The 25,051-nt window shown below is 43.1% G+C and overlaps 5 protein-coding genes across 13 annotated transcripts; 2 read left to right on the forward strand and 3 right to left on the reverse strand.

Annotated features, from left to right (window-relative positions):
- Positions 1–166: 166 nt before the first annotated feature.
- Positions 167–1,188, reverse strand: LOC124196459. Its single transcript, XM_046591567.1, has 2 exons — positions 958–1,188; positions 167–889 (listed from the first exon to the last, which is right to left on the reverse strand). Exons 1-2 carry the CDS (start codon positions 964–966, stop codon positions 263–265), a joined length of 636 nt encoding a protein of 211 aa, XP_046447523.1. The 5' UTR covers positions 967–1,188; the 3' UTR covers positions 167–262.
- Positions 1,189–2,948: 1,760 nt separating this feature from the next.
- LOC124196478 lies at positions 2,949–3,841 on the reverse strand. The gene is made up of 2 exons (XM_046591592.1): positions 3,685–3,841; positions 2,949–3,608 (listed from the first exon to the last, which is right to left on the reverse strand). The coding sequence occupies exons 1-2, from the start codon at positions 3,691–3,693 to the stop codon at positions 3,123–3,125; spliced, it is 495 nt and encodes a 164-aa protein (XP_046447548.1). The 5' UTR covers positions 3,694–3,841; the 3' UTR covers positions 2,949–3,122.
- A 2,274-nt stretch (positions 3,842–6,115) lies between these two features.
- On the forward strand, positions 6,116–9,694 carry LOC124196455. Its single transcript, XM_046591552.1, has 6 exons — positions 6,116–6,277; positions 6,358–6,483; positions 6,574–6,669; positions 7,358–7,558; positions 8,123–8,285; positions 8,380–9,694. The coding sequence occupies exons 1-6, from the start codon at positions 6,263–6,265 to the stop codon at positions 9,444–9,446; spliced, it is 1,668 nt and encodes a 555-aa protein (XP_046447508.1). The 5' UTR covers positions 6,116–6,262; the 3' UTR covers positions 9,447–9,694.
- Positions 9,695–10,008: 314 nt separating this feature from the next.
- Positions 10,009–21,397, reverse strand: LOC124196457. 8 transcript variants are annotated; one of them, XM_046591562.1, is made up of 6 exons: positions 21,174–21,397; positions 20,498–20,697; positions 11,719–11,867; positions 11,361–11,568; positions 10,997–11,175; positions 10,009–10,878 (listed from the first exon to the last, which is right to left on the reverse strand). In XM_046591562.1, exons 4-6 carry the CDS (start codon positions 11,361–11,363, stop codon positions 10,221–10,223), a joined length of 840 nt encoding a protein of 279 aa, XP_046447518.1. In that variant the 5' UTR covers positions 11,364–11,568; positions 11,719–11,867; positions 20,498–20,697; positions 21,174–21,397; the 3' UTR covers positions 10,009–10,220. The 8 variants fall into 8 exon arrangements, with proteins under 8 accessions (XP_046447518.1, XP_046447519.1, XP_046447513.1 ...); XM_046591563.1 differs by having other exon boundaries at positions 11,361–11,867; positions 21,174–21,391; XM_046591557.1 differs by lacking the exons at positions 20,498–20,697; positions 21,174–21,397 and adding an exon at positions 11,998–12,106 and having other exon boundaries at positions 10,997–11,187.
- Positions 16,921–24,932, forward strand: LOC124196460 (cuticle protein 16.8-like). Of its 2 annotated transcripts, none has more exons than XM_046591568.1 (4): positions 16,921–17,674; positions 22,366–22,558; positions 22,931–23,063; positions 23,167–24,932. In XM_046591568.1, the coding sequence occupies exons 1-4, from the start codon at positions 17,627–17,629 to the stop codon at positions 23,414–23,416; spliced, it is 624 nt and encodes a 207-aa protein (XP_046447524.1). In that variant the 5' UTR covers positions 16,921–17,626; the 3' UTR covers positions 23,417–24,932. The 2 variants fall into 2 exon arrangements, with proteins under 2 accessions (XP_046447524.1, XP_046447525.1); XM_046591569.1 differs by lacking the exon at positions 16,921–17,674 and adding an exon at positions 21,560–21,747.
- The last annotated feature ends 119 nt before the right edge of the window (positions 24,933–25,051 follow it).

The raw sequence follows: 25,051 nt of genomic DNA on the forward strand, positions 1-25,051 counted from the left end.
TAATAATGCATTTTCTCGATCTATCAACCTGTTTAGTAATTTCGTCTTTGATCTGTTTAATTTTATTCGAAAAATTCATTTTAGAAAGCCAACAACCTCAGTTGTACACCGAATGGCGAATACTTATTATTTAGGAAGTATAATCTGCATTTTAATGAGATATTGATAACTTTCTGAGCTGTCGTTTATTGTAGCATGGTGCATCCATAATCAGATACGAACAAAGGATAGGGATAGAGATCAATTGGGTTTCAATCGGATATCACGGTCGGGGTCGGGCAAATGGATTCAATAAATTCATACTTGAGGTAAAGATAGAGTCGTTAATGTTGTTTAAAACTGGTCTCATAAGTGGTGGTCCACTGGAAACAGTGGCAGGTCTATTTGGCCGATTGGAAAACAAAGAGGGCCTGTTGAACAGTCGGTGGAATAACGTGAGTAGAGGATAATTATATACAGCGTCAGATGCAGACGAAAAAGATGGGCCAGCATCAGTCGATCCGGAATGGAAAGTCGATGAGGATGCGGATGCAGAAATCGCTGATGTAGGAAGGGTATGCGCTGTATTTAGAGGGTTCGAGGTGAACCATTTGCTTTCATTCTCGTCTTCTTCCATGCGGAGGAGTTGGTCATTGTTTAAAAGCAACTGCTGGTAAAAGAGAGGCGAATAATCAGGGCCGGAATAATAATCCGCCGGAGTCGGTTGAACGGCGTTAGGGTAATTTATCTGTGGGAAGGACTTGAAAGTGTACGTGGGGTGCTGAAGTAACAGCGGAGCTGTTTGATGCTGGTGGGTGTTAAAGGCGTAAGCAAAGTTGCCACCCTGGCGATATGTCTGAACCGTACCAGCATCTACAATCGCCACCAGCGCTAAAATCAATGGGACTGTCTGCATCAGTGAAAGAAATGTTGCACAATTTACCGATTGAGTTGTTTGTTTGATCTTAATTCACTTACGAAATTCATTTTGGCGAACCGTTAGTATACTAATTAATATCCAAAGTTCCTCGCCGTGACAACACGGAGATGCTTTTATCCTGACGTAAGACCGAGACACCACTGTGAACATTCGTGTCATCTTCCCGTCCGAGTTTATCGGAAAGACTTTTTTTTGAATAGAATCCTGATTTGTCTATGCAGGTTCCCTGAGGTGTTTGCTCTTGTCCTTCTTCGCCCTTCAGAGCTTCGTGAATGCTCCGCTAAGTTGCACCATTGCACTCGATACGGACATTTTGAATTATTATAAGGCAACAGCCAACAACCTGCTTTATAAAGCTGAAGGCATTTCATTAGAAACCGGAATTGTTGTTGCATTGTTTTGTATACTCACTTTTAATTGAAAATGCTGCAGTGACATCTACGATTCTAACTACAAATAGTTTACAACAAAATTCTTCTTCGAATCTCTTTTTTTATTTCAAAAATAAAAAAATAAATGGAATAGTATCTGGTAGTTGCTACCTTATTGTTGCGCCTGATGTGTATTGCATGTTTATTTTGTGATTTTTACAGTTGTAATAAGCGATTTATCAGATTATACAAATTCGGTTACATAACTTAGAACCGTTAGTTAGACTGCTGTTGAAATTTGACTGGAATTAGGAGTGAATTCAGGTTATAACGCACTGGTGGGCTAATCGCACAATCTCGGATACATATAGCAAATCTGGGCTTGAGCTCGATAAGTCAAAGATAAGGGCTCCATGGATTCAAACATGGTGTTTAATGTATTCTTCGTCCCAAGGGGCGCCATCAGAGGGGTGTTGGGGAGAACGTGACGGAAGAAATGCAAAAGTCGAGTCATCGGGCTGTTAATGACGTCGTAAGCCAAGTTGTTGCCAAGCGGAATGAACTGCGGAGCCGGTAAAAGTTCCACTTCCACGACGGCCAAAGCCAAAATCACGGCGACGATCTGCTGCACGTATAGACCCCGGAAACCGTTATAGTTTTCTACTTTAGTTTTCAGGATTTTAAAAAATAACAGTCTGTTTATATTTTTTGTACTTACAAGTTTCATCGAAGCTTGTTGATTATTTGTTGACCTCAACTCGGTTTCTGACGCCATTCGTTACACTTCAGAACGTTTTATACGGCAGAGTGTGTAGTGGAACGACACACGTTACGCGAACCTTTTTTCTCCCCCAAGACCGGTTTGATTTTCCTACTTAAGATTGCGCTCATCTGCCAGCAGCCAAGTCCTTCCTGGTATTCAAATTTCAAATAAGGTTATACATGTTGTTGCTTTGATTCTGTCAAAACGAAGAGATTGTGTTTTCCTCATTCATTTTCATTTGCTTGCGCGGGGCGTTTCATCAAAGATGTTCTGGCCACAACAATATCAGCAAGACACGCACTGCTAAACCGTGCCAAATAAAAATCCCGTTTTGATTTCGTATTAGTGGAGTGGTGGCTGCTTCGATAATTATTTCAGAAGAGCTACTCTCAATCGAATATGACCAGTTATTGTACCGATGAGCTATATACGGTCACGTGTCCAACCATATTCGGAGCAACTTTGTTTACTTCGATTTGTCTTTTCCTTGGTTATACCCGTTCAATCCGAATAAGGTGAGCTCATCTGTTATGGACAAACGATATTCAGATTTGGGCGTGGCTCATCGTCTTCTTTTCCGTTACGAAAAACTAGCCTACTCTCGACACGCATGGCATAAAATGTTTATTTTCAGCAATCCTACTTTTGCGGATAATAGGACAATGAAGGAATCGACTCTGTAATTCGTAGCACGATCAATCTAGATTTTTCCGCTGCTCTTGTCACTCCCTCGTACCAGTTTTTAGTTTGAATTCGTGCATCGATGAACTGCTGCGCAATCAAAACAAGTCCACTTTTTAGAAAAATAAAAAGTCTTCATTTTCGAATATCAAACTGGAATTCATTTTTTCGTACTGCCATTATAAGTTAATTCAATTGGATCAATTTCGATTGGTTTTTGCAACAGAAAATATTTTTTTTTTGTATTTTTCCCTTTTCTAACCGATAACAAAATCACAAGTTCAATGAGTAAATATGCATTAAAAGATAATCAGGGATAATTCGTGGTCGAAACGGTCATATAATAAGTGGTCAATCGGTGGTCAACAACAATAACAACAGGCGGATTTTAAGCGGCCTGAACAACAACGGAATCAGCGGCCTCGACCGGCTTCACTTCAGCGGCCGGCTTCACCGGCTCATCAGCGGCCAGGGGAAGGAGTCCGTACCCGGGGTACACCAAAGGAGATCCGACGCCGTACGGGTAAGCGCCATATGCGTAAGTGGATGGATAAAGGTACGGAGAAGGTAGGGCGACGGATTCGACCTTCTTGGCCTCGGTGGTCGCCTTACTGATTTCAACGGGGTTGATCAATGGGTATGGGGCAAAGGGGAAAAAAGGGTTGACGAAAGGCAAGGCAGTTTCGACCTTCTTGGACTCAACGGCTTTCACGTCAGCAGCAACGGGGTTGACCAGCTGGAATGGAGCGGGATAAGGTAGAACATGCTGGACGTAAGGCAGGCTGTTGACTGTGTAGGCGAAATTGGCACCCTGCTGGCGATTGTAAACGATTCCAGCATCAACGACGGCCAGGGCCAAAACTGCTGCAACAATCTGCTTACATATAAAAATGAAGGAATTAAAAACGACAATGATTTAAGTCTAGAATTGGATTGAGATTTTGACTCACGAATTTCATGATGACTTCGATGATCACAGCAACTCTGAAGAATCTGGTGCTTGTTGATGTGAATTCGCCAAGCTTTTATAGTGACGTCCCAGCACGAAGCCAAGTTGGCGAAAACTTTTGTTTTATTTTCTACCCGACAGCGAATTAGACGCGAAGGATGTATATCCCCAATTTGCACTTGTTGCCAGTATAGTAATAGCGAAGATGGGTGTGGTTCCTCTTTTGTCCAAATAAGGGAATAGTTACACGTGCTGCTAGGTTTTACCCTCAATGACATTGGCGTTGAAACGACGGTCGGTTGCCATGGGGAAACAACCGTTAATCCATATTGTAAACGACAATGTTTGAATTTGCGCAAGAGAGGAAATAACGTATAGGCATCAGAAGAATTATGAATAAGGGCTCCGCATTTGAAGTCAATAACCTTTGCTGAACTGCTGGAGACAGAAATTCATATCTATACGTATTTCTTGAGCTCTAAATGGCCGTCTTTTTCACTCATGGCCAAGGTCAGAGCACAAGAGCGACGTATTGCGGATGAGTCCACAACTTTTATTTATTCTTTTCAACATTTTTATTTTCTTCCTATTTGGTTTTGCCAAAAAACCTGACAGGACTATCTTTGGGCGTTGGCCATCACCGTGCCCTGAGGAGGACCGCCAGCAGAAAACTCACCTTCACTTCCATTATCTCCTCTCTTTTCTATTCCCCCATCTCGATTTTCTTTTGAAATTTGTAACTGGTTCATATCGTCCGAAATAAACACTTCAGTCGGAGAAGAGATGCTTCAATCCTCAATGTTTTGACACGGAGCATCTAATTTGGGAGTGGGATATTATAAGCGATACTTTTGAAAGGCTTTTTTTAAAGAGCTCTTCGTTTAGGATCTAACGCTTACATATACCGATGCATCGCGAAGTCTGTCGGCGAAATAATCGGAGCTCCTGTAAGTAGAAGAATATCTGCCGCAACTGGAATGACTGGCCGAAAGGATTTTCTTCCAGTTCATTCTGTGAAATGTTCAGTCATCGTGAAAATGATGCGTAAACATAGACATTTTGCCGGTAACTAATGAGATGATTCAAACAGGTGAATATACGGGAGCAGAATAATGGAGGAACTAGAAGAATTTCAAGGCCAATCTCTTGAAGCCAAAATCGCAATCTCTTGTTTAAAAAATGTATACGTATGCAATCGGGAAATGCCATTCAGAAATATATGAATTCAAGATAAAGGCGATTTATACATTATCATTTAAGATAAAAGGAAAATTCAGTCACTGAAACGTTTTATTTTTAAAGAAAAATTAAACAAGAAGCTCAAAATCTTCCCACACCCAAAAGTAGACAAGAATGACCAATCCCTTTCTTAGACTTATTCTCATGTGGGTGTTTTTTCTTTTTGCGCTGTTGACCGCGCGGCGATCGTGACAAGTAAGGAAAAACAAATTCTTTTAACCGAACTCTTTCGATGAACTCTTCTCACTGCCGTTAGTTTTTCGGTTTTTTCCTTATGCGCCGTCACCCGATGGCCTTGAAGACGGCTGCAGGTATAAGCACATGTGTGTGGTGATTGCATATTACAAAGACCTAATTGCGCAGCCGGAGATCGCTTATAATTATTTTCTGTTCGGTTTGGGTTAGGTTATTATCACGTTGTCGTTAATAGTCTTTAAAATTTATTGATTTCTTTTTCTTTTCAATTTTTCGCTTCTCGTTTAATAGTTCTTTTGAACTTTTGGGTTTTTATGTGCTCATTAAATGATGCGCATAATGAGCGCTCTGCAGAATGAAATAGAAAAACGATTGAACATTTTTAGCCAGAAGCCCCCCGCCTTATAACCCATTCGGAGCACTGCTGACGCGGTAGCGGTGGCATCCTCCGGCCCTGTCGTTCTCATTTTCTCACGCTACACCAACGACTCTGAACGAGGATAGCTTATTAATTCTAAACTATAATCTGCGAATGGAAATCAATTTTCGGTCCTGCTGGTACGAGAGTAGCAAGTTGGCATTTCCTTTATGAACTGCTGATAATAATGCTCTCTGCTGGCGCAACGGGTTATTCCACATTGTTAGTCGCCTATTCATCGGTCAACGCTCGTATGTTTTCACAAAGAGTCTACCTTACATTCGTTTTATCGTATCGTATAAGAATAATTCGTTTTGGTCGTCCTGTTTATCTCATCCGTGTGTAATGGTGGCAGTAGGGGTACAGTCGATTGTGAAACCGGCCAAAATGAAAACAAATAAACAGCAAAGTCTATTTTTTTTTTTAATTTATCTTTTGAAAACCCTGGCGGCAAAAGAGGCACGAGGCGGTGGATGAACGCTGAAGACTCTGAAGAGGAGAAAGATGGAGAGAGGGTGGGGTGGGTGGGAGAAGATTCGGAGGGCAGACGAAAGTAGAAAAGAAGTAAAAAGCCCTTGAACTTGAAGCGAAAGACCGTCAGTCGACAAGAGTCGTCTACCTGGAGCTGGTGCTGCAAAACTCGTCACAGGTGTATACACAAAAAAGACTACCGCAATAGCAATCAGAACAATCTCGCCAGACCTTAACAAACAAACGCAGAATCAACATGGGAGTCTGCAGGGTAAGTCATCTCATCTACAAATTACATTTAGTCGTACAAACTAGAATAACATTTGTGACACCGATATACTTACGTTTCAGGTTATTCTATTGGCGATGTTGATGGCCTGCTTGGTGGCCGGAGTTCCTCTTCCCAGCGAGAATCCAGCATCCGCCCAACAGGATCCAGTCGAAGCCCGGGAAGATCCCGACTTAACTGTCCACCGAGTGAGTTTTCTGAAATTTTAATTCTTCCCTATCTTCCGACGATATCTGCAACATCACCAATTTTTATTTTCTTTCTTTCTTCCACTCAAGTTGGATGCCGATGAAGCCATTCCAGCGGCTGAAATTGCGGCTGACATTGCTGCCCAATCGGAGATTTTCAGCGGCGATAACGTCGCAGCGGTAGATGTAAGTCTTGCACAGCTTCTTCTTTTTTTCTTCTTTTTTACCTATAGCTTTATAGTTGTCAGATGTACTTGGGAATCGATAAGATCGTTTTTTTCTTCTCAGAGCTGAATGACGCGCTTGTTAGCCTGGCTTTTGTCCGCTTCGTTATTATCAGCTCAAAAAAAGAAAAAGAAAAAAGGACTTTAACCTTTTGACGGCTGACAGGAACTGGCTGTATACATTTTATTTCTATTTCTCAAGTCCCTCAAGACCTTGACTCTTCTTTTGAGAGGCTCATTAAGAATTCTGTCGACTCCTCTGTCGTTTTCCCTTCTAGTCTTTGCCACTATCTGTCAGTCGTCAACACCAGCCCCCCAACGGTAAAAATGTCGACTTCCCTGCTGGGTGTGTGTTTTTTTTTCGGTTTCGACACAGGTGAACATGATGAAATCGGCTCGATAAGTTGAGCCGTGTTATCGCGTACCATCGCCGTTAATTTTTTATGGTACGACTCTGCAATTAAAAGTGATGGATGGGTATACTATTATTGGGAGTTCCCTTATAGAGAACAAAAGTAAAATTAGCTTTTTTCTAAAAATGTTATCACAAATCTTAGTAGTTCATAAACGGTGACGACATGATCTGATCATCTGGGCCGTTCTCAATAACATTTTCGTTCTTACCGGGTCGTTTTTTTGTTTGTCTGTAGAGAAACGTACCAACTAGTGTTCGGCAATTCGGAGTGGCCGTTCCGGAGTTGAAACTCAGTCATTTCCAGAGGTTCGATGATGAGGGCCGCTACAGTTTCGGCTACGCTTATCCCGAACAGGTTCGCATGGAATCCCGTTCCGAAGACGGAGTCGTCACTGGATCTTACTTCTACACAGACCCCAATGGCGTTCACAATCAGGTTTGTTAATTATCTTTTTTTTTAACATATATCCACACGACCTCAGGCGAAAGCCAAAAGAAGAGGTCAATAAACGAAGCAAAAGCGTTTTCCGCTTTTATTTTTCGTTCGTAAAAGTTGTATAATTTGTAACGGATTGAATAGAGGGCGCGGGAATTCCGGGCGGAATTTTGTTTTTGTTCTTTTATCAACCGCGGAGGTCACACGCAAAGTTTGTTGAAAAGGAGACGTAATCACTGCGGGGTGTTTCTTAATCCTTATGGTATACCTGTCCTCGTATACCATTCTCTACGGGTGTTTAAGCGCTGCCAGCCTGTATTTCGTTCAACCGCAACTCTCGGGGAATATACAATCATTTCGGGCCTCTCTATAGAATGATGATGCAGTGCATAAAAATATCAAACATATCGAACGCTCGAGGCTAGACGATTTCACACGCTTGCCAGAGAACAATCGAAAGGATACGGGCTGGTTTTCCCTGAAATTCACCCAAACTCCCAATTTTGGTTTGTTTAAATTATCTTGACTCAACGCTAACAATTCGCTTATTCATCGACGAAACAGGTTCAGTATTTGGCGGATGGCGATGGATTCCGCGTTGCTGCCAACAACTTGCCCGTCTTTTATCCCGGAGAGCAACCCAAGGACACGCCCGAGGTTGAGGAAGCCAAGCGCAAACATCTCGAGACTTGGGCCGCCATCGCCAAACAAAACAATAAGGCACAAAGTAATTGCGCAATCCCAATCGATTCATTTCCCTTTTGAAAAAAAAATTAAAAAATTAAATTAAATTCTAAACAAAAAATTATTTGATTACTTAGTCGCAAAGGAAGAGGCCATCAGGAGGGTCGAAGCTGCCACTAACGTTGAAGACAATCGCGAAGCTGTCATCACCGATGCCCTAGAGGCGGATGAAGTTGAGTCTGCCATGGAACTGTTCCGCCCGGACTCTGCATCCAAGATCGAACAAGATTCCGCATTGGAGAAACAGCCGTCCATCAAGCCCCTTGACCCTGACGTCACCATCGATGAAGAGAAACAGGCCGTCATTACCGAGCAGGATGAGGACATCAACGCCGGAATCTTTGACAGCGATGCCGAGCCCATCCGGCTGTTGGCCCAGGTCTACGCCAAACACGTCCAGGCCAACGCCGAACCGCCGCAGGTCATCGAGCGTCCGGCTGGTTTCCATCCGCAGAATATTTTGCTACCCGTCGGATTCGACCTGTTCAGCCGCGACGACGGAACAGACGGTCGAGATGCCGTTGAAATCACCAATCCGGAATTCATCGACCTTCGAGCCTTCTTCACCAGCCGCACCCGCAACCAAATGCCCCAGATCGTCCTCCGCGCTGAAGAGAAAATGGTGAAACCGTCGAAATTCGACGACAACATCACGGAAGATCTCCTCACTTCGGTGGAGCCCAATCCGGCCGAATTGGACTTTGACGGCGAGTTCGTCGCGCCCAATGAGTTGTACAACTATTACTTCAACATTGCCAACGGCGGTGATGAGCAGACCAGTCCTTTGGTGGCTATTCCTCTGAATCGCGAGACACTGGAAAAGTTGCCCGAATCTTTGCAATTGGCTCTGAACGGAATGGGCGCCATTGACGGCCACCACAACGCCCAGTCGATGCCCAGCCAGCAGGTCCGATTGAATCAGCAATTGCTGAATCAGCAGAGGTTCGCCAGCAACTTCTACAACTACCAGCAGCCTTACTATTCGCCATACTCTTCATTCTATTCCCCTTATTACCATTACCGCCAAACGGCCGCCCAGTATAATCCTTACAGCAATTACCACATGTCCCCTTATAGACGCATGCCTTCAGTAAGGCCCTATTCGCCAAACCCATACCATTACAACCCGTATTATTCTTACTAATTTGATATAATTAGTTGCAATTATGCGAATTTTTCGATGGCATTTAAATTATTTCCCATCGTCTGGCCAGGGCGTGGTCAGGCCAAGGTTTCTTTTACGGGGGGTGGGGCATTTTGTTTTCAAGCTTCTTTGACACACTGTTTGTTATAAATGATGTAATTGGGGTTGGTTGTTGTTTAGAATATTCCTTGGTATTATCAAATAATTGGACGAATAATTATGCAACAACAATACAATCCTCAATCGAATTGTTTCTTTTTTCTACTCATTGTCTATGAACGTGACGCAATCGTTTGCCAATTAAGTAACGAATTAACGATCAATCATTGTTATAATACTAATAAAAGTTCAAATCTTTTAACATTCTTCAACCTTTACCATTAGAAAGTTAAACACTCGTTACTTAGAAAGTTAACAACTCGTTGTCACTCGACATTTCCATAAAATATTTTCCTATCAAAACTAACTATACTACGACATTTTGTTGAAGTTGCTAATAATTATTTGTATTAATTTAGATTTACTGAATTATTGCTGTTAATTAATTTTGAATGGAGTAAACTTTATCGTATCATTCGTTTATGGTGATGTCCAGCATAACTGAGAATTACAACAGAATGTTGTTTGAATTATTATTTTTTAAAACTTATATTAAATTTTAAGGTGACCAATCGATCATTGCAACTAGTTTCAAATTAATTATTTAAGAATTCTAGAAAAGGAATTTGTTTTTCGTTGTGCATGAGTTGATTTGTTAAAAATAATTTAAATGGGTCAATTGAGCGTGTAACGAGTGCTCGCAAGCTTGTGGAAACGATTCGGCTGTTTGAAGATGATGGGCGGTTCCCCCGGAAGTTGTTCAACAACAATCCGGCGATCCTCTACGGGGTCTGTTGGTGGTAAGGCGACGGGCGGAGGAAAAGCCGCTCGAGTCTGACGTCGTTGCGGAAGATCCGGAACGTCAATTTTGGGAAAGACGAATCGAAAGTTGCTGTCGAGTGCCTGAGAGGCGGGCAGAAATCCACCGGACCTGAAATAATCAGCCGCGTCGATGGAAACAGACTCTTTTTCGTCGTCAACTATCGGCTGTTTGGGCAAGACGAGGACAGTTTTCAATTTGTCTTCAGCGTCATCGACTATGAACGGCTCGTCGACCAGCGCGACCGTCTCGGTAACGGTGGTAAGGGGCGTATCCGTGACGGGCTCCAAGGAGCCGCTGCCTTCTCCTTCTTCGCTGGGCTCGAGAGTCGTCGGCGGCGGGAATGTGACTGGAATAATTTCTTCGATGGCCGAAAAGCCGAGATTGTCGACCGCTCCGTATTTGACACGGATGGGTTTACCATCGGCCCTCATGTAGCCATAATAGCCGGCCACGGTGCCATTAGGGAAACGCCTTTCAGCTCGGAATTGGTCGTCCGTATCGTAGCCGAATCTGTTTAGCGCGTGATTCCGGTGCGTATAGAGGAGGAAAAAAAACAAAAAATAAAAAACAAAATTTGTTAGAAACGCTAAAAATAAACGGCGAAATAATTACGGGCAACTAAACGAACCGGAATGAGCTGCTGCCCAACAGCAAGGTCAACTGATTGGGTCCGGCAACGTAAGTTATGGCTGGCGGCTTCTTAATGGGCTGCGATTTGCATACGTCGCTCGACATCAGCAGGACCAGCAGAGCCCAGCAGACGGCGACGACCGATGTCGGAAAAGTTCCTCTCCGTTGACGATAAGCCTTTGGCATTTTCTCCCGTCGCCACAGCACCAAAAAGAAGAAGAAGAAAAAAATCCGACGGGAGACACCATTATTTGTACATATAACGAAATATATGCAAATTCTCAATATTATTCTTTACGTGTTATGTCCACACAGTTTGTATAATAATAACAGCAATATTGTGGCGCTAAGAAAAACCTTACCATCGGGATTTGATGATTTCGTTAACTTATTCTCGCAGGATAACACACACACACACACACCCGGGAGAACTTGTGGGTTATTATTGCTCGGTGTTAACAGTTGCGTTGAAACGTTTGTTCACTTTTGTGAGTCGCTTTTTACGACGTTTGGCAGCAGCAGCAGCAACAGCAATCCGGTCAAGAACGTGTCACAGCCCGTGACGTTCGACTTAAGATGAAAATGATAAAGAAAAAATCCACACGCATATAATTTTAACAAACACTGTAACGATATCTTTTCGTCGGGATTTTCTGGTTGTGAACGTTTGCCAAACGAATGGAAATGAAAAAGATGATCGTTTTATATATATATTTTCACCTGTTGTCGCCTTTTTGGGGGGCGGCCAATAAGGAATCAAGAATGGGGAGGAAATAAATCCACCTGTGGGAGATGACGACGACGACGGAAGCGCCTGCTGCAACACTGATCCCCGCCTGATGCTGGACGGACGGACTGCCAACTTGTAACTAAACGAGACGAGGAAGACAAACAAGCCAAGTCCTGCTGTAGTATTGACGACTTGGAAGAGAGACAAGACACATATGCCAGGGGGGAGTTGGAAGCCCATCACCCCACCCGCCGGATTGCACCTTTTACCTGGATGACTGTTGTTGCTGCTGCTGCACAGCACAACAAAAGGTGGAAATGATTCCCTCAAGCCAATGTCCTGTTGACCTTGCGGAGTTGAGTGCGTTTCTGGGCTCCCTCCCATACAAGGAATATAAAAGAAACAAAAGAATCTACACACATACCCACACACACACACACACACACAACTTGGACAGTTACAGACAACAACAACAAGAAGGAACCAAAAAATAGAAGAAGAAGACATCTTACGAAATGGAAGGACCTCGGGCGGCTTGTATACATTTCCCGGCTGGAAAATGCACCCGCTGTGTCCTGGCGAAAACCACATCAAAGTGTCGGCTCAGGTCACAAACAAAGTTATCCATTTCTAGCCTATACCTTGGATCTTTAGCTATGAGGGTGGATGGCCATTATAGCAGTTTAAAATGAGGGTCAATCTAATCCCGTTTTCTAAAAATGTCTGGCGGCGGTCGATTCGTCAAATTTCTTCTTAATAACAAGAAATGAATGAATTATATGGCATTGACCCGTTTCATCCACCCCAGTGGGAATCGCATTTTCTTTTTTTTTTTTTTTTTTAAATCATTAAACGCGCAAAAGTAGATTAGAGGGAAAAAAAAGGGAAAGGAGTCTTTTTGGCTTTTTCATCCGGCCAAAATCTTCTTTTAATGATGGCACATATTCTACACTTAGAGAGTCCCGGCTGCAGCAGCAGCAGCATCTGTTTAATGCGCTCATTTTCGTTGCAATCAGTTCTGTCTGTGTCTGTGTGTATAATGAAAGGCCGAGCGAAAATTTATTTAGTATTTCATCCGCCCGATTATGTGATTAAATCCCTTTTCTTCCACACGTCCATTTGGTTGTTGTTCGCAATTTCAAAAGTATTGCTCTCCTCGGTCCCTCGTTTGTTACTTTTCTCGTCTTTCACTTTTTGGGGAATACATTTAACAGTATACGCATGTGTGTATAATATATAAGCGCATAAGCTATGCATCCATATGTCGTCTTCTCTCTCTGATATGCAAATTTCTATTTGGAGTTTGGAAATCGGAATTCTAGATCTTTTTTCTTTCTTACCCGGAACGTTAGTTTTATTTGCAGCATTTCAAAAACGCTTTCGAAACACGGCGGGTAAAGATTTGTACGTTTTTATTTCAAAGAAGGCGTCGATCAATTGCACCAATGGCGTGGCAGACGGAAATATGTGACTCTTTTGTGTCTGACGTGTGTTTTGTTTGTTTTATTCCCACAGAATTTGCAGCGGTCAAATTGAACCGCAAAACGTGATAAATGCAAACTGTCAGCAAATGGAAAGTACGGCCATTGTGTACGGCGCTAGACAAAGAGAAAAGAGCTCGTTCATCGTCTAAATTCAATTGGCGAGGGCTGCAACTGATTTGCCAGAAAGAAAAGAAAAGAAAAAAAAAAAGGATCGTCTCCGATAAGGACGCGCGTGCATCTTGTCTTGGCAGTTGACGGATACGAGGAGAAAGGGACGCAACTTGTCTCCCCCCCCCCCCCTCAAACAATTTTCATACACCTTTCATTCAACCCTGTCTATATGATGCATACGGCGTGTAAGATAAATGTATAAGTTGATTTGCTGCATTTGTCACGCGGCCGGCGCACGTCACGGGACGATTCAACCGAAAGACGTTGACTTTAGACCCTACAGACACAGCGGCGGGTGGAAAGAAGAAGAATTTCAAAATAAAAAAAGGTTGAAAGTCACGAAAGTGAGAGGACAGAGCGCTCAGCAACTTTCGAAAAAAAGACAATCAACTGCATATTAAAAATAAAACGATATGTGCAAAATCCTCTTTGGCGTAATATATTACGGAGAAATGGGCACTGGTGGTTATTACATAATCCATCTTTTGATCGCATCCCCCCCTCAAACATTTTGGCGATGGCTTTCAACTCTAATATCCACATAACCTTTTTTTTTTAATGGCAAACCTTACGCAATGGCGTATAAACCAATCCGACACGCTGGTCGCCGATCAATCCATAAAATGACCCGTTTTTAAAGCTACCGACGAATTAATTAGACATAGTTGCCAGGAAAGAACCGTGAAACGTGATAGATAATGAAGTCATCAAGAGTATTTAGAATATAATGAGAAAGTTGGGAGGGGGGGAGTTCGTGAAAAAGATTTGCATTCGGCCGAACTAAAAGGGGGGCGCGCACAAACACGGGAATCACGTCGTGAGCTCTGCTGCTGTTTTGTTATTTCTCCATTCGGCGTTGGCGACTTTCTTATTAAATCAAATGCGACGGCGGAGAAGAAGGAAATTTTTTTTCACGAGATGCTGTTGTTGTTGTTGTTTGAAAGAAACAAGAAATAATTGCAGCTGCCGCGCTTGACGTCGTGAGCCATTTTTTTCTGAACGACCGACCGGCCCGGCCGCGATTGAAGAAATTTCTCATCTTTCCTTCCTCTATAATATTAATATCTGTCTGTGTATGTATGTGTGTATACTGTGTATAGATAGATGAAATGATGGTGTATAATTAGCCGGATGAAACTTGCTGATGGCGTGCTGTTATTTCTATCCCTCCGTTCAGCACGTTTTTTTGACTGGCTGGCATCTAGTACCTCCGCGGCAGTTACATTCCCACAGCGGGGCGGTTAGCAGTTGGCAAGGTTAAAGCAACAACAACAACATCCCAGAGCACTCACCTTATGCACATTCAAGAAAAAAGCAAAAGGAAAGTGAACACATCCATAATTCGACGGGGCTCTTTTGATTGATACAATAAGATTATCGACAGGGAGGAAATGATTGCCGATGGTGCGTTATGGGGTAGAGCGGCTGATTTTCTTATTCCGACGACGACGGCAAGGTTACATGGAAGGCGAGGAACTCTACGGGAAATGATCGTCACGATTCCCCCCCCCCCCAAAAGAAATCCATCCCTTTGGCGAAATAATAATATCATGTCCATCTAACGCCAAGGCCCATATATTCAACTGGCTGTGCGCTGTCTGTCTGTGTGTGCTACATACGTCTGCGCACATGGATGAATGATCTATCTGCTAGATCCTGGCGAGTTATTTCGCCTTTTTTTTTATCATATCCGCCATCCCCCCAGTGTATGCCATGTCATTTGATATGTTTGATGTTCTTCTGCTAAATTATTCTGTTCCGGCTACGCGATATTGTTATTATTGTGATTCCTTTTTCTCGCGAGCGCGACCGTCTGTTATCCCCCCAGCAAACACACACCAGACAATGAATGAAGAATGGAAAGGCAGTGTTCACATATCACAAATGGCGTGCGCGTATATAAATGTCACAGCTCACGGCGAGAGAGAAGAGCTGGGTTGCTAGCACTAGCTCATAAGGGCTTTCATCTGAGACCAAACTCGATAGGAATCGGAGCCATACGCACACAGCATTCGCTGTGGCGTATAATATTACGCAATAAAAAATATCGTCCGACCAGAGACGAAAAAGAAAAATACCAAAAAGGGTCTGCGAACCCGGAGTAAAATATCATCACACGCCATATAGACAATATCAAGTAAAAAAGAAAAAGAACACAATCATTATTATATCCAGACAGGCGACAGGCGGGCGAGAAAAAGGTCCGTTCATCTCCTCCGGGAAAAAGAATTTCACATCATCATTATTCGCATCTCCTATCGCTCACACGTGAACTTGCAGGACGGTCATTTGTTTGAAAAATAGTGATGGCTAATTCGGCCAATCCGTCCTTATATTACTAACATGAATTCCTATACTAATACGTGAAAATGTACATAATCACAGGTCCGGCGAGAAGAGGATGAATGAGCAATGAGTGAAAGGTGCTGCACTGGCTCAAAGGAAGTCGTGTGCTGTGTTGTTGTTTGTCCGATATTTAGGACGAAGACGAATAAGAGAGAGAGAGAGTGTGTGTGTTAAATGATGAATATTTTGAAATAAGGGAACGGACAGCGCCGTGCAAAAGCAGCAGCAGCAACAGCGTCCTATATAGTTGATGTAGATTCAGCAGTGAACCCGTGCTGGCCGGCCTTCTCTGTAGCCGTGTAGGTGGGCAATACATATAGTCGCTGTCACGCAGGGGGGCCCCAGTCGACTGTCTAACCTGGGACTAGGCGCGCAACGCTCATTCCTGCACTGGATGCGCCTCGAGAGCCCTGGTGATGGTTGGTGAGAGTATATTTTGTAATAATAATAATACGTGCGCGGAAGAAGAAGAAGAAGAAGAAAAAAGAAATCAAATCTTTCTTTTTTTGGACCGAAAACGGAGCTAGTCAGTTTTTCTAGTTTGAGATGAGCAACTTTGTGGCCGCTGGCTACTTTTCGCCGCTGCCGGCCGGAATAATGAAATGATGAGCGCTAGAAGAAAAAGAAAATGAGTTTTTGGGTGAAAGACACTTAGGGAGAATAGAGAGAAAAAAAGGACAAGACAAAAAAGAGAGAGAGTGGAAGAAGATTGTAATGTTATATTGTCTTGTTCGGGATTTTCGATCGCCTCGGGCGGGGTTCTTCCCCTAGCGCTACCCATCATCAAGCCTGTCTTAATTCTATTCCTACAAACGCGAGAGAACTCGACACGCCAAAAAGGCCCCGTACGGTCCACTTGTTTGACGACACCATTCATTTCCCTGAAAGAGAGAAGAAGCTAATAAATTTGAGCGGATAATCAGCTCACGCGGGACTAATATTAGACTGAAATCTCCATATGGAAATGAGTCCGAAAGATTATCAGGCGAAATTTTTAAAAAATCGAGGCCAGAGCAGATGAACTTTGCGGCGGACTTGTTTTGGAGTTGGACGGAACACTTTTTTGTGAGTTGATGGCAGCGAAGAGAAAGAGAAAGAAAAGAAGAAGAGAGAGAGAGAGTGGGAGGTTCTGCTGTGCACCGGGTTGGGTCTCTTCTGGGGGAGGAGGAGGAAGCTACAAGCAAAAACGCAACAGCAGCCGCACGACAGGACCAAAAGAAGCGACGACCCACACAGGCCAAGAAGAAGGAAAAAGGGCAGGCGAGAGTGAGAGGGATCTATAGTACCGTAGTGGCAGCATAGCACGCGGAACCGTCCATATACACACCACCACCACCAGCAGCAGCAGCCAGCGGTGTAGTATAAGACTGGGTATATATTTAAATAGGCGCGGGAGTCTAGCCAGCCACGGCATTTGTGTTTGTTGCTCGGTTGCCGCCGCGTGTTATCCCCCCCATCTCGTCAGTCGGTTGGCCAGCGCGCATCCCATTACCTAACCCGTTTTTCCACGTGCGCGTTCCCACCGTCTAGTGATCTAGATTTTGATCCAGCAACGCTCAATTTCTGCCCGCCATGTCGCTCAGTGCCGTTGATGGTAATTGCTCGTCGTCAACGTGAACTCCGACCCGTCACGTCCGCAAAAATTTTCTCTTTTTTCTTTTCTTCTTCCCCCACTTCATTCCATTTGGCTGGCTGGCCGGCCCCGACCTGGCCCGGCAGCTCTCACTCCGTGCGTGAATTTATTCCCGAAAGACGACGATCCACCACGCCAACAACAAATTTGTACAGAAAAAATAAAAATAAAAAATCAGCGACCAGAGGACGTGTTCCTTGTTGTTGTTGAGCTCACAAGCGTCATCTTCGTATTACACACACACATACAGCCAGCGGGAGAATTATGAAGAATCATCACGTCACCGGCAGCCTCTTTGTCACGCTACTTGCCGTAAGTTTGGTTTCATTTTTCTTTTCTTTTTTTTTGGTACCGAAGAAAAATGGAAATGATTATTTTTCTTTTTTTTGTTTGTCTGACGTCATCACTTATTCCTCTGAATCTACTCAACATGTGGTGGCCCCGTCTGTCCGGTATTTTCTTTTTCTCTGGCCGCTTTTTCGCGTGCACACACATATAGGCCTGAATATTATTACATGGCAGTGATGACGTCATCCTCTTTCATGGCTAATAATAGCCTCGACCATAATCACAAAAACCAAATTAGTCGTCGTGAATTTTTTTTTCCCCTCTGAAAATTTTTATCGGCGGTTATATTATTTACTGCCCGACGACCCGTTGAGAGGAGAAATAGGAACCGATGAATGATTTCATTCGAAAGCAAAAAAAGTTGATGGCGCGCGGGGTCGTGTGGTATTTGTGTCTTGACTCTGAAAAATTCTTTGCGCCAGTGCATAGTTTTTCTGATAATAGCACTATCCACCACACACACACACACACTACAATATACTCGTCCCGGCAGCCTAGCCACACACAAGACACCAAGGTCGATCCTCTCCACTCTATGTAGTGCTTGTGTCTGAGCTGTCTGTAATGTTCCCGCTGCTAGAAGAGAGTCTGCCGTCACTGTGCAGCTTCTTTGGCTCTCTGAGTAATTGGAAAAGAATGTCTTCGTCTATACGCAAGGAGAAGAAGAAAGACCCGATACTACTACTACAACAACAACAACAACAACCTTCCACGGGCCAGCAGAGAGCTCCTTTCAGGTTATCGCAACAGATTCTTCTTCTTCTTTCTTGTAAAAATTCCTTTTCTTTCATTGCTGCTGCTGCTGCGCGCGTGTCTATTTGGCTCACAAGAGTCGCGGGAAAAAAAAATGACCAGCTTTTTGAAGGTTTTCTTAAGCTGCGTGCGGCGATATGATGATGGCCGTGAAAAAAAAACAGGCGAAAAAGAAATTGAAGATCCGTGATCTCGTATTTATCGCCTCGTCAAACCAGCTCGGCGAGAGAAAATAAGAATTCTTTTTCGCATGTGCCATCTTATATCTTTTCTTGTGCGCCATTATTTGAATTTTTTCTATTCTCAATTCTAGAAAAGAAAAAATACCAAAAAACGCAGCACATCATCAACTCGAGTGATGATGGGCACAGCACGTGCGTATAGATATGTGCATGAATATTATAGCCCATTAATTATTACGACATTTCATTCCCCCCCCCCCCCACCACCACCACCACCACCACCTTCTGGAGAGTGTATAGGTAATGATGATATGCACCTTCTCTTTCTCTCTCTCTCCCCCGCTTCAACTTGTTTGCTGTCCCGGGCCAGCGAACGTCCTTCACTGGGCATTCCTGTATTTACTCTAGTGCTTCGTATATGCTGGACGATACGAGACGCACGTGTGCCAGCAAACACATCCTGATGACCATTTAAGGGGGCCAACAAGCGCTGGGACTATACGACGAAGTTGATTTAGAGAGAGGCGACAACGGCTAGTCGGCTGGGCGCGTTTGCAACAGTTTTCAAATTTATCAAGTCGAAAAATGGCGGAATATACGAGACGTGTGCACAGTCGAGAAAGCCGGTGGAAGACATTCATTTTCCTGATGCGGATTTTGTTTTTTTTTACGATTCCGGTCGCGCCGGCTCTTTCTTTCTTCTTGACGGATGCTCACGCGGCTCGATCACAAATGAGCGTATCATTGGTTATTCTGGTGGCGATTTCAGTCCTCTCCCATCCGTGGAAGTTGAAACGTCCAACGCGACCTTTTACAGCCAAAATAATCAATTCTTTGGCCCCGTCAAATAATCAGATCCATTTGTCTCATCCGCCGACTGCGGCACAGATAGTCACTGATCAACGCGCCATTTCAATTCTCCAAGGTTCAAACTCGCATCTTCCCGCCAAGGCACCGAAAAAACAAAAAAAGCTTTTAGACGCATTGGAGTTATTGAAAAAAGAAAAGGGAAAAGACAAAAGAGGAATTTCTTCACTTTGCCATTTATCTCAGGTGGAGGGGGGGGGGGGCTAGACGGCGATTGATGGACGACCATATCCAACGATTTTTTGACAAAAATTTGTTGAAACTCGGCGACGCTACTTTCTCTACTGCTCACCAAGCGCGAGATCCGTTTCTTGTTTTCGAATGAGCCAACTAGAATTTACTTTAAAGGAATAAAGAAGGTGTGCGCTTTCAATTTGATTTACGGTGAAATTTGAATGACGCGCCGTCATGATGACCGAATGCTGTACGAAATGCGTTAAGAGCTTTTCGTTTTTTTTTTAATTTTTGGTTGTTTGCTGCTGACGGCATTGCTCATTGAACGGAACGACGTACTTCATCGCCAGCGCGGTGACGCAATTTATAATGACACAAGAGAAGACGGTCCTTCCTTTTTCTCTCCCGTCCGCTGCTGTCATTATTTAATATTACAATAGTTAAGCGCCCAATTTATAACGAGAAGGTGGCGGTGTGGCGCGGCAGGCCCCTCTTGGTCATACAATTGCCTAGTTGCACTTGGATTCAAGTGTTTAAAAGTTAAAAAGGTTTTTGAATTCGATTGTTTACCCACAGACAAAGTTGTGGGGGTACAAAACAAAACAAGCCTGATCTGAAGTCGTTTTACAAATAAGCAACCAATCTTTTTGTTATTTAAAAAACAGTGACTAAGTAAACAAAAACAGCAATAACAGGGAAAACAGTTGCAGTCAAATGCCTAGCTCTGAAATAATCGTACTCCGTACTTAACTATTTATAAACAACGCCAGCAAATAGTCAAACAGGAAGAACAGAGATAATATTTTCCTACCTTTATGCCCGGGAAATACGGCCAGGCATCCACACGTGCTCCAACCCACCAGGTAGGATAGGAAAAAGGGGAGCCCTCGTGAATACCCTCACACCCACACTCGCATGGGTGTAGCCGAGGACATTGAAAGAAAGGGGAAGATGAATTACGTAACTCGGCCGACATCGGTAATAAGTCCAATCAAATGGGAGGCTGCTTACCTAAATGAAAAATAGAAAATGGGTTACGAAAAAACATTTACAGAGACAACAATTAAGAAAAAGTTGAAAATGAGACAGTGGGTTAACCTAATAAATTGGACAAGGTTTCCCTGTTAGACACTGCATTTTTACAAGTCATGCATCATTAAAGTTTTTAGCATGGTCGTAGGAATAAAAGAACACAACTCATTAACCTAGCAATAATACTGAGATTGTTAATGACAGTTCAATATCAGGATAAGCAAAACTTATCTTGTTGTTACGATGGTTGGCTCAGGCCCCTAATCTGCACAAATGAACAGTGTTACCTACATGGTGCAAACAAACTGCCATGCATCGACAAGGGGCTTACATATGTTAAATGCTAGTCAGGAAACAGGAACTAATATTTCACAAATTAATACAGGTTTAACACTTTAGCTCTTCCACTTAAGTTCCCAAAATGATTTCAACTGTATCCTTATCGTTATATTTACCTGCCATACAGCATGGTGCATGGAGAGTCGTACACACACACAACCACATTTTTGTGGTTCTAATGTTATTTGTTGCAGGTTTTATTTTTCGTGCAGCTACGCACGTTTAAAAAAAAAGAGATCGTTTCGTTTCCTTTGTAATCTAAAACTTCGTCTCTTCTTCGAAAATGATGATGATTCAAAGAGAGGTAGGTGCCTGTACCTTCTTCGAGAATCGAAACTGTGAAACAAAAGGAAGCAGACGACACTAATATTCTAATTAGCCATTGCTTTTGTTTAAGATATCGATTGTTATTAATCGACCCCTTCCCCCTAAAAAACCGCGCGGTTTTCTCACCCACACTTTGCAATTTTTGCACCTGGGATTATTTTATCATTTTTAGTATCTAATAGATCGTCTCATCAGCAGGTTCCATTGATCCCACTCCCATAGTCAAGATAAAAGTAAATATTTTTGCACGAAACCCGCAGATATTTACTTTTGGACCGAAACCGCCACAATTAAGTCCAAATCTGATCTCTCTCGTTTTCTTGTTGTGGGCTCACTTTCTCCTCACCTTTTACAGAGCGACAGGTATATGCATATGTGCACACGTCGTTCGATTTTTACTTTGTTTTTTCTTTTCCCACCGACAACCTTTCATCGAAGGGTCAAAGTACTCGCCGGTCAACGGCACACTCGTTTCGTACCTGTTGTTGTTGTTGTTGTTGAGTGGGTTTTACCTGTTGGTAATTCGAAGGAAACATTTTCCAACGGACATTTTTTACGTAACGTGCAGATCTTGCAGAGGTGATTCATCGCGCGCTTTTTACACGTTTTATTATCGTGCACTTTATATATCGTTTTATCGCGGATAGATCGCGCCACCGGTAAATGAAAACGACAACAACTTGGGAAAGTTGTTTCGCTCTTCGCGTTCATTTCGATTTCTTTCGTCCAAATTTCCTTGGTCGCATATTTGCCCGAATTCCAATTGTGATTGGACTCTCCAATTAATTATTTTAGTCAATCAGTTGCCAGATAAATTACGGGAATATTATTTTAATTAAAGATGATGATGATAACGAAGGAAAGTGAAACAACTTTCCAATCCGCTCCAGGGTCTGAACGTTTAATTATTTCTTTTTTTTTTCTCACGTGAAGGTTTTTTTTTCGAAGTTATTGACGTGAACTTTTTTGATTGTTCGGTAGATGGTGTGGGATGGCGTTGGAGCTGGACAACTCACGCCGTTCGACTGGATGGAAACGGGCGGAGACAGCGGAATCAGCAGCGTCGGCGACAGTTTCTACGAAGGCCGTCTGCCCGTTCACTCCAACGACGCCTCCTTCACCACGTTCACCATGGACGCAGAAACGGGCGCCTACACTTTCGGTTACGACACCGGTAATGAAATTAATTATTAACCAAAAACCAAAAAAAAAAAAATCATAATTTGAATAAATCAAATGAAACTATACGGCGTCGGCGGTGGGTAAACCAAAAAATAAAAATTGTATTTCACATTTTTGCTTATTCAACAAAGCGAATAATCACGGCGAGGGGAAATGAGTGATGAATGAGACATCACACGAACTTATTTGTGTGTGCATCCTTGTGACGGGATAGAGACTGTATAGCGCATCTGATTACATATAGCGGAGCCCTCTTATGTTTCTCCCTCTTACAAAACCCAAAAGAATGTACTTGTTTGGTGTTGTTGTTGTTGTTTGCGCCTGTTTCTTTCACGTGAACAAATTTTCGTGCTGTCCATTTAAGGAGGTGGCGAGCATCAGTCATACCGCGTGGAAACGCGCTCACCTGACGGAACTGTTACGGGTCGCTACGGCTACGTGGATCCGCAGGGAGTCTTGCGCATCGTCGATTACGTGGCCGACCGTCGCGGATATCGGTGCGTATTGGAATCCAAATCCCGAGAAAAGCGCGCCAAATTTGAATTGCAAATTTTTGTATTTATTCCATTTTTTCAAATTCAATTTATAATAAAAAAACAGGCCGAAAATAACGACGAGATATCCGGTTTCGCGGACGACGTCCTTCATCGGCCCCATCCCGTCGCCGATCCTTCAAGAGGAATCGCGTTTGAAAACGCGCAAGATCCCGTTCGCCACCCCGCTGGTCACCGCTTCATTATTCACGAACCAGATCGTCAGCATTGGCGACGTCGATCTCGCCAGCATCAGCAGCAGCATCAGCGGCAGCAGGGCAGACACCTTGCCGCCTTTCCCTTTATTTGGCCTCTGATGAATTCCAGTTAATCGCATCAGAAAATTCAATTTAAAAAAGAGGAAAAAAAAATCCAACCAATTTCGGAACGCAGTGATGATGAAAAATGACAAAGTAACGTCATGCTTATGTGTCTGTGCTCAGTAAGAAAGAAAAAAAGGCAACCCAAAAAAAAAATGTAATGAATTTAGTCTTTTTTATAAAAGAACCAGCGGGGTTATTGGTATACCTGCGCCAGTTGGTATAGTGAAATCGAGAGCTGAGAATTCTTAATTCATTCCCCCCCCCTCCTTTATGTGTGTGTGTGTGTACGTTGGTGTGTGTGTGAATCCCCTTTCTTTCTTGTAGAAAGTTGTTGTTTGTTTGTTTGTTGTGTTTGTATTCTCTCCGTTTCCACACCGACAGTCCCCCACTCTTTTTCTTGTGTGTGTTTCTCATCAGAATAAAACAAGAAGAAGTAGAAAGAAACTGAAAGAAAAGAGGCAGAAAGATACAGAAACGACGTGAAAATGAGGTAAAAACGTCAATTAAGAATATTCCAGAACGGCGAACGGGTTCCCATGCCAACAGAGTGGCTCTAGGCTGATATGGTCGTGTACCAAATTGTTGACAATCAACAAGAGTTACCATACACCTGCGGTATAGCCCATGGTGTATGTAAATGAAAAAAAAAAAAAAATTCGGGACAAAAAACCTGAAATCACGAAAATGGAAAAAAAACTTTTGTTGATGGTCTAGCCGGAGGGGTAATAAGCGGTCCGCCGCAAAAATTCAATTTTGCCAGTTTTGTTTTGTGAAAATGCCTTTGGAGCTAGACGGTTTTTGATTCAACGCAATTCTCTCACCTCTTCCCGCACGCGTGACATACCCCCGTCGAGTAGAAAGCCCTGCCTTCGCCATTTTCTGGCATTGTTACCGATTTTTTTATTATTATTATGTTCGATTTTGGTTTGATTGCTAAAATAATGAACGCTCGATGACGCCCGATTGCGCAATCCTCGGCAGCCTGAACATTTTTGCGATGACTGCCGGTCAATGCGAGAAAGTCTTTTTTGAGATTTCATATCGTCATTTTGGCGATGAATTGGCGGGAGAGGAGAACAATTTTTGAATTTAAAAAATATGAAAACTGATACGAAAAAAAGGGAAAGGAGAATTACATTCGGGTCAGCTGTGTGATGCTTATCGCTATTCCATCGCTTCGGATTGTCAGGAGAGAAACAAAAATAAAATCGAACGCATTCGACAAGGATGACGGGCCCCCATATCAAGGCGAAGCACTCTCGGTTACTGGGCGGTTTTTGTATTATTTCCTTTTTTCTTCGTGCAATTATAGTTCAAGCTATAGGACTTTTTACAAAACAATTCTACAGAGTCATTCGCGACTCTGATGGAGGCTACCAAATAGTTATGCAAATCTAAAATTGGGCGGTGTCTCCTGTATACTGTAGATTTGTCTCTAGTAGTTTTCCAACTGACTAAATAAAATGGACTTTCAATTCGACCTATCGAACGATATACGACGTCCAACTGCTTTGATATTTCATTGAAATTTTCCGTTTGAAATTAGACCGACTAGAAAACAGGTGCCGTAGTTTGGGTGCCAACAGCAGCAGCATTAGATAATCGTTTGAAATTACAAAAAGGACAAAT

Source organism: Daphnia pulex, chromosome 6, assembly GCF_021134715.1.
Source record: "Daphnia pulex isolate KAP4 chromosome 6, ASM2113471v1".
Classification (NCBI taxonomy): Eukaryota; Metazoa; Arthropoda; class Branchiopoda; order Diplostraca; family Daphniidae; genus Daphnia; species Daphnia pulex.

Excerpts from the sequence above, each read along its gene's own strand:
- LOC124196455 (XM_046591552.1), top strand. Across the intron at positions 6,484-6,573 it reads CCGACTTAACTGTCCACCGA|TTGGATGCCGATGAAGCCAT; the intron begins GTGAGTTTTCTG and ends CTTCCACTCAAG. Across the intron at positions 8,286-8,379 it reads ACAAAACAATAAGGCACAAA|TCGCAAAGGAAGAGGCCATC; the intron begins GTAATTGCGCAA and ends TTGATTACTTAG.
- LOC124196457 (XM_046591557.1), bottom strand. Across the intron at positions 10,879-10,996 it reads TTGGGCAGCAGCTCATTCCG|ATTCGGCTACGATACGGACG; the intron begins GTTCGTTTAGTT and ends CGCGCTAAACAG.
- LOC124196460 (XM_046591568.1), top strand. The coding sequence starts at position 17,627 with ATGAAGAATCATCACGTCACCGGCAGCCTCTTTGTCACGCTACTTGCC. Across the intron at positions 17,675-22,365 it reads TCTTTGTCACGCTACTTGCC|ATGGTGTGGGATGGCGTTGG; the intron begins GTAAGTTTGGTT and ends ATTGTTCGGTAG. Across the intron at positions 23,064-23,166 it reads GCCGACCGTCGCGGATATCG|GCCGAAAATAACGACGAGAT; the intron begins GTGCGTATTGGA and ends ATAAAAAAACAG.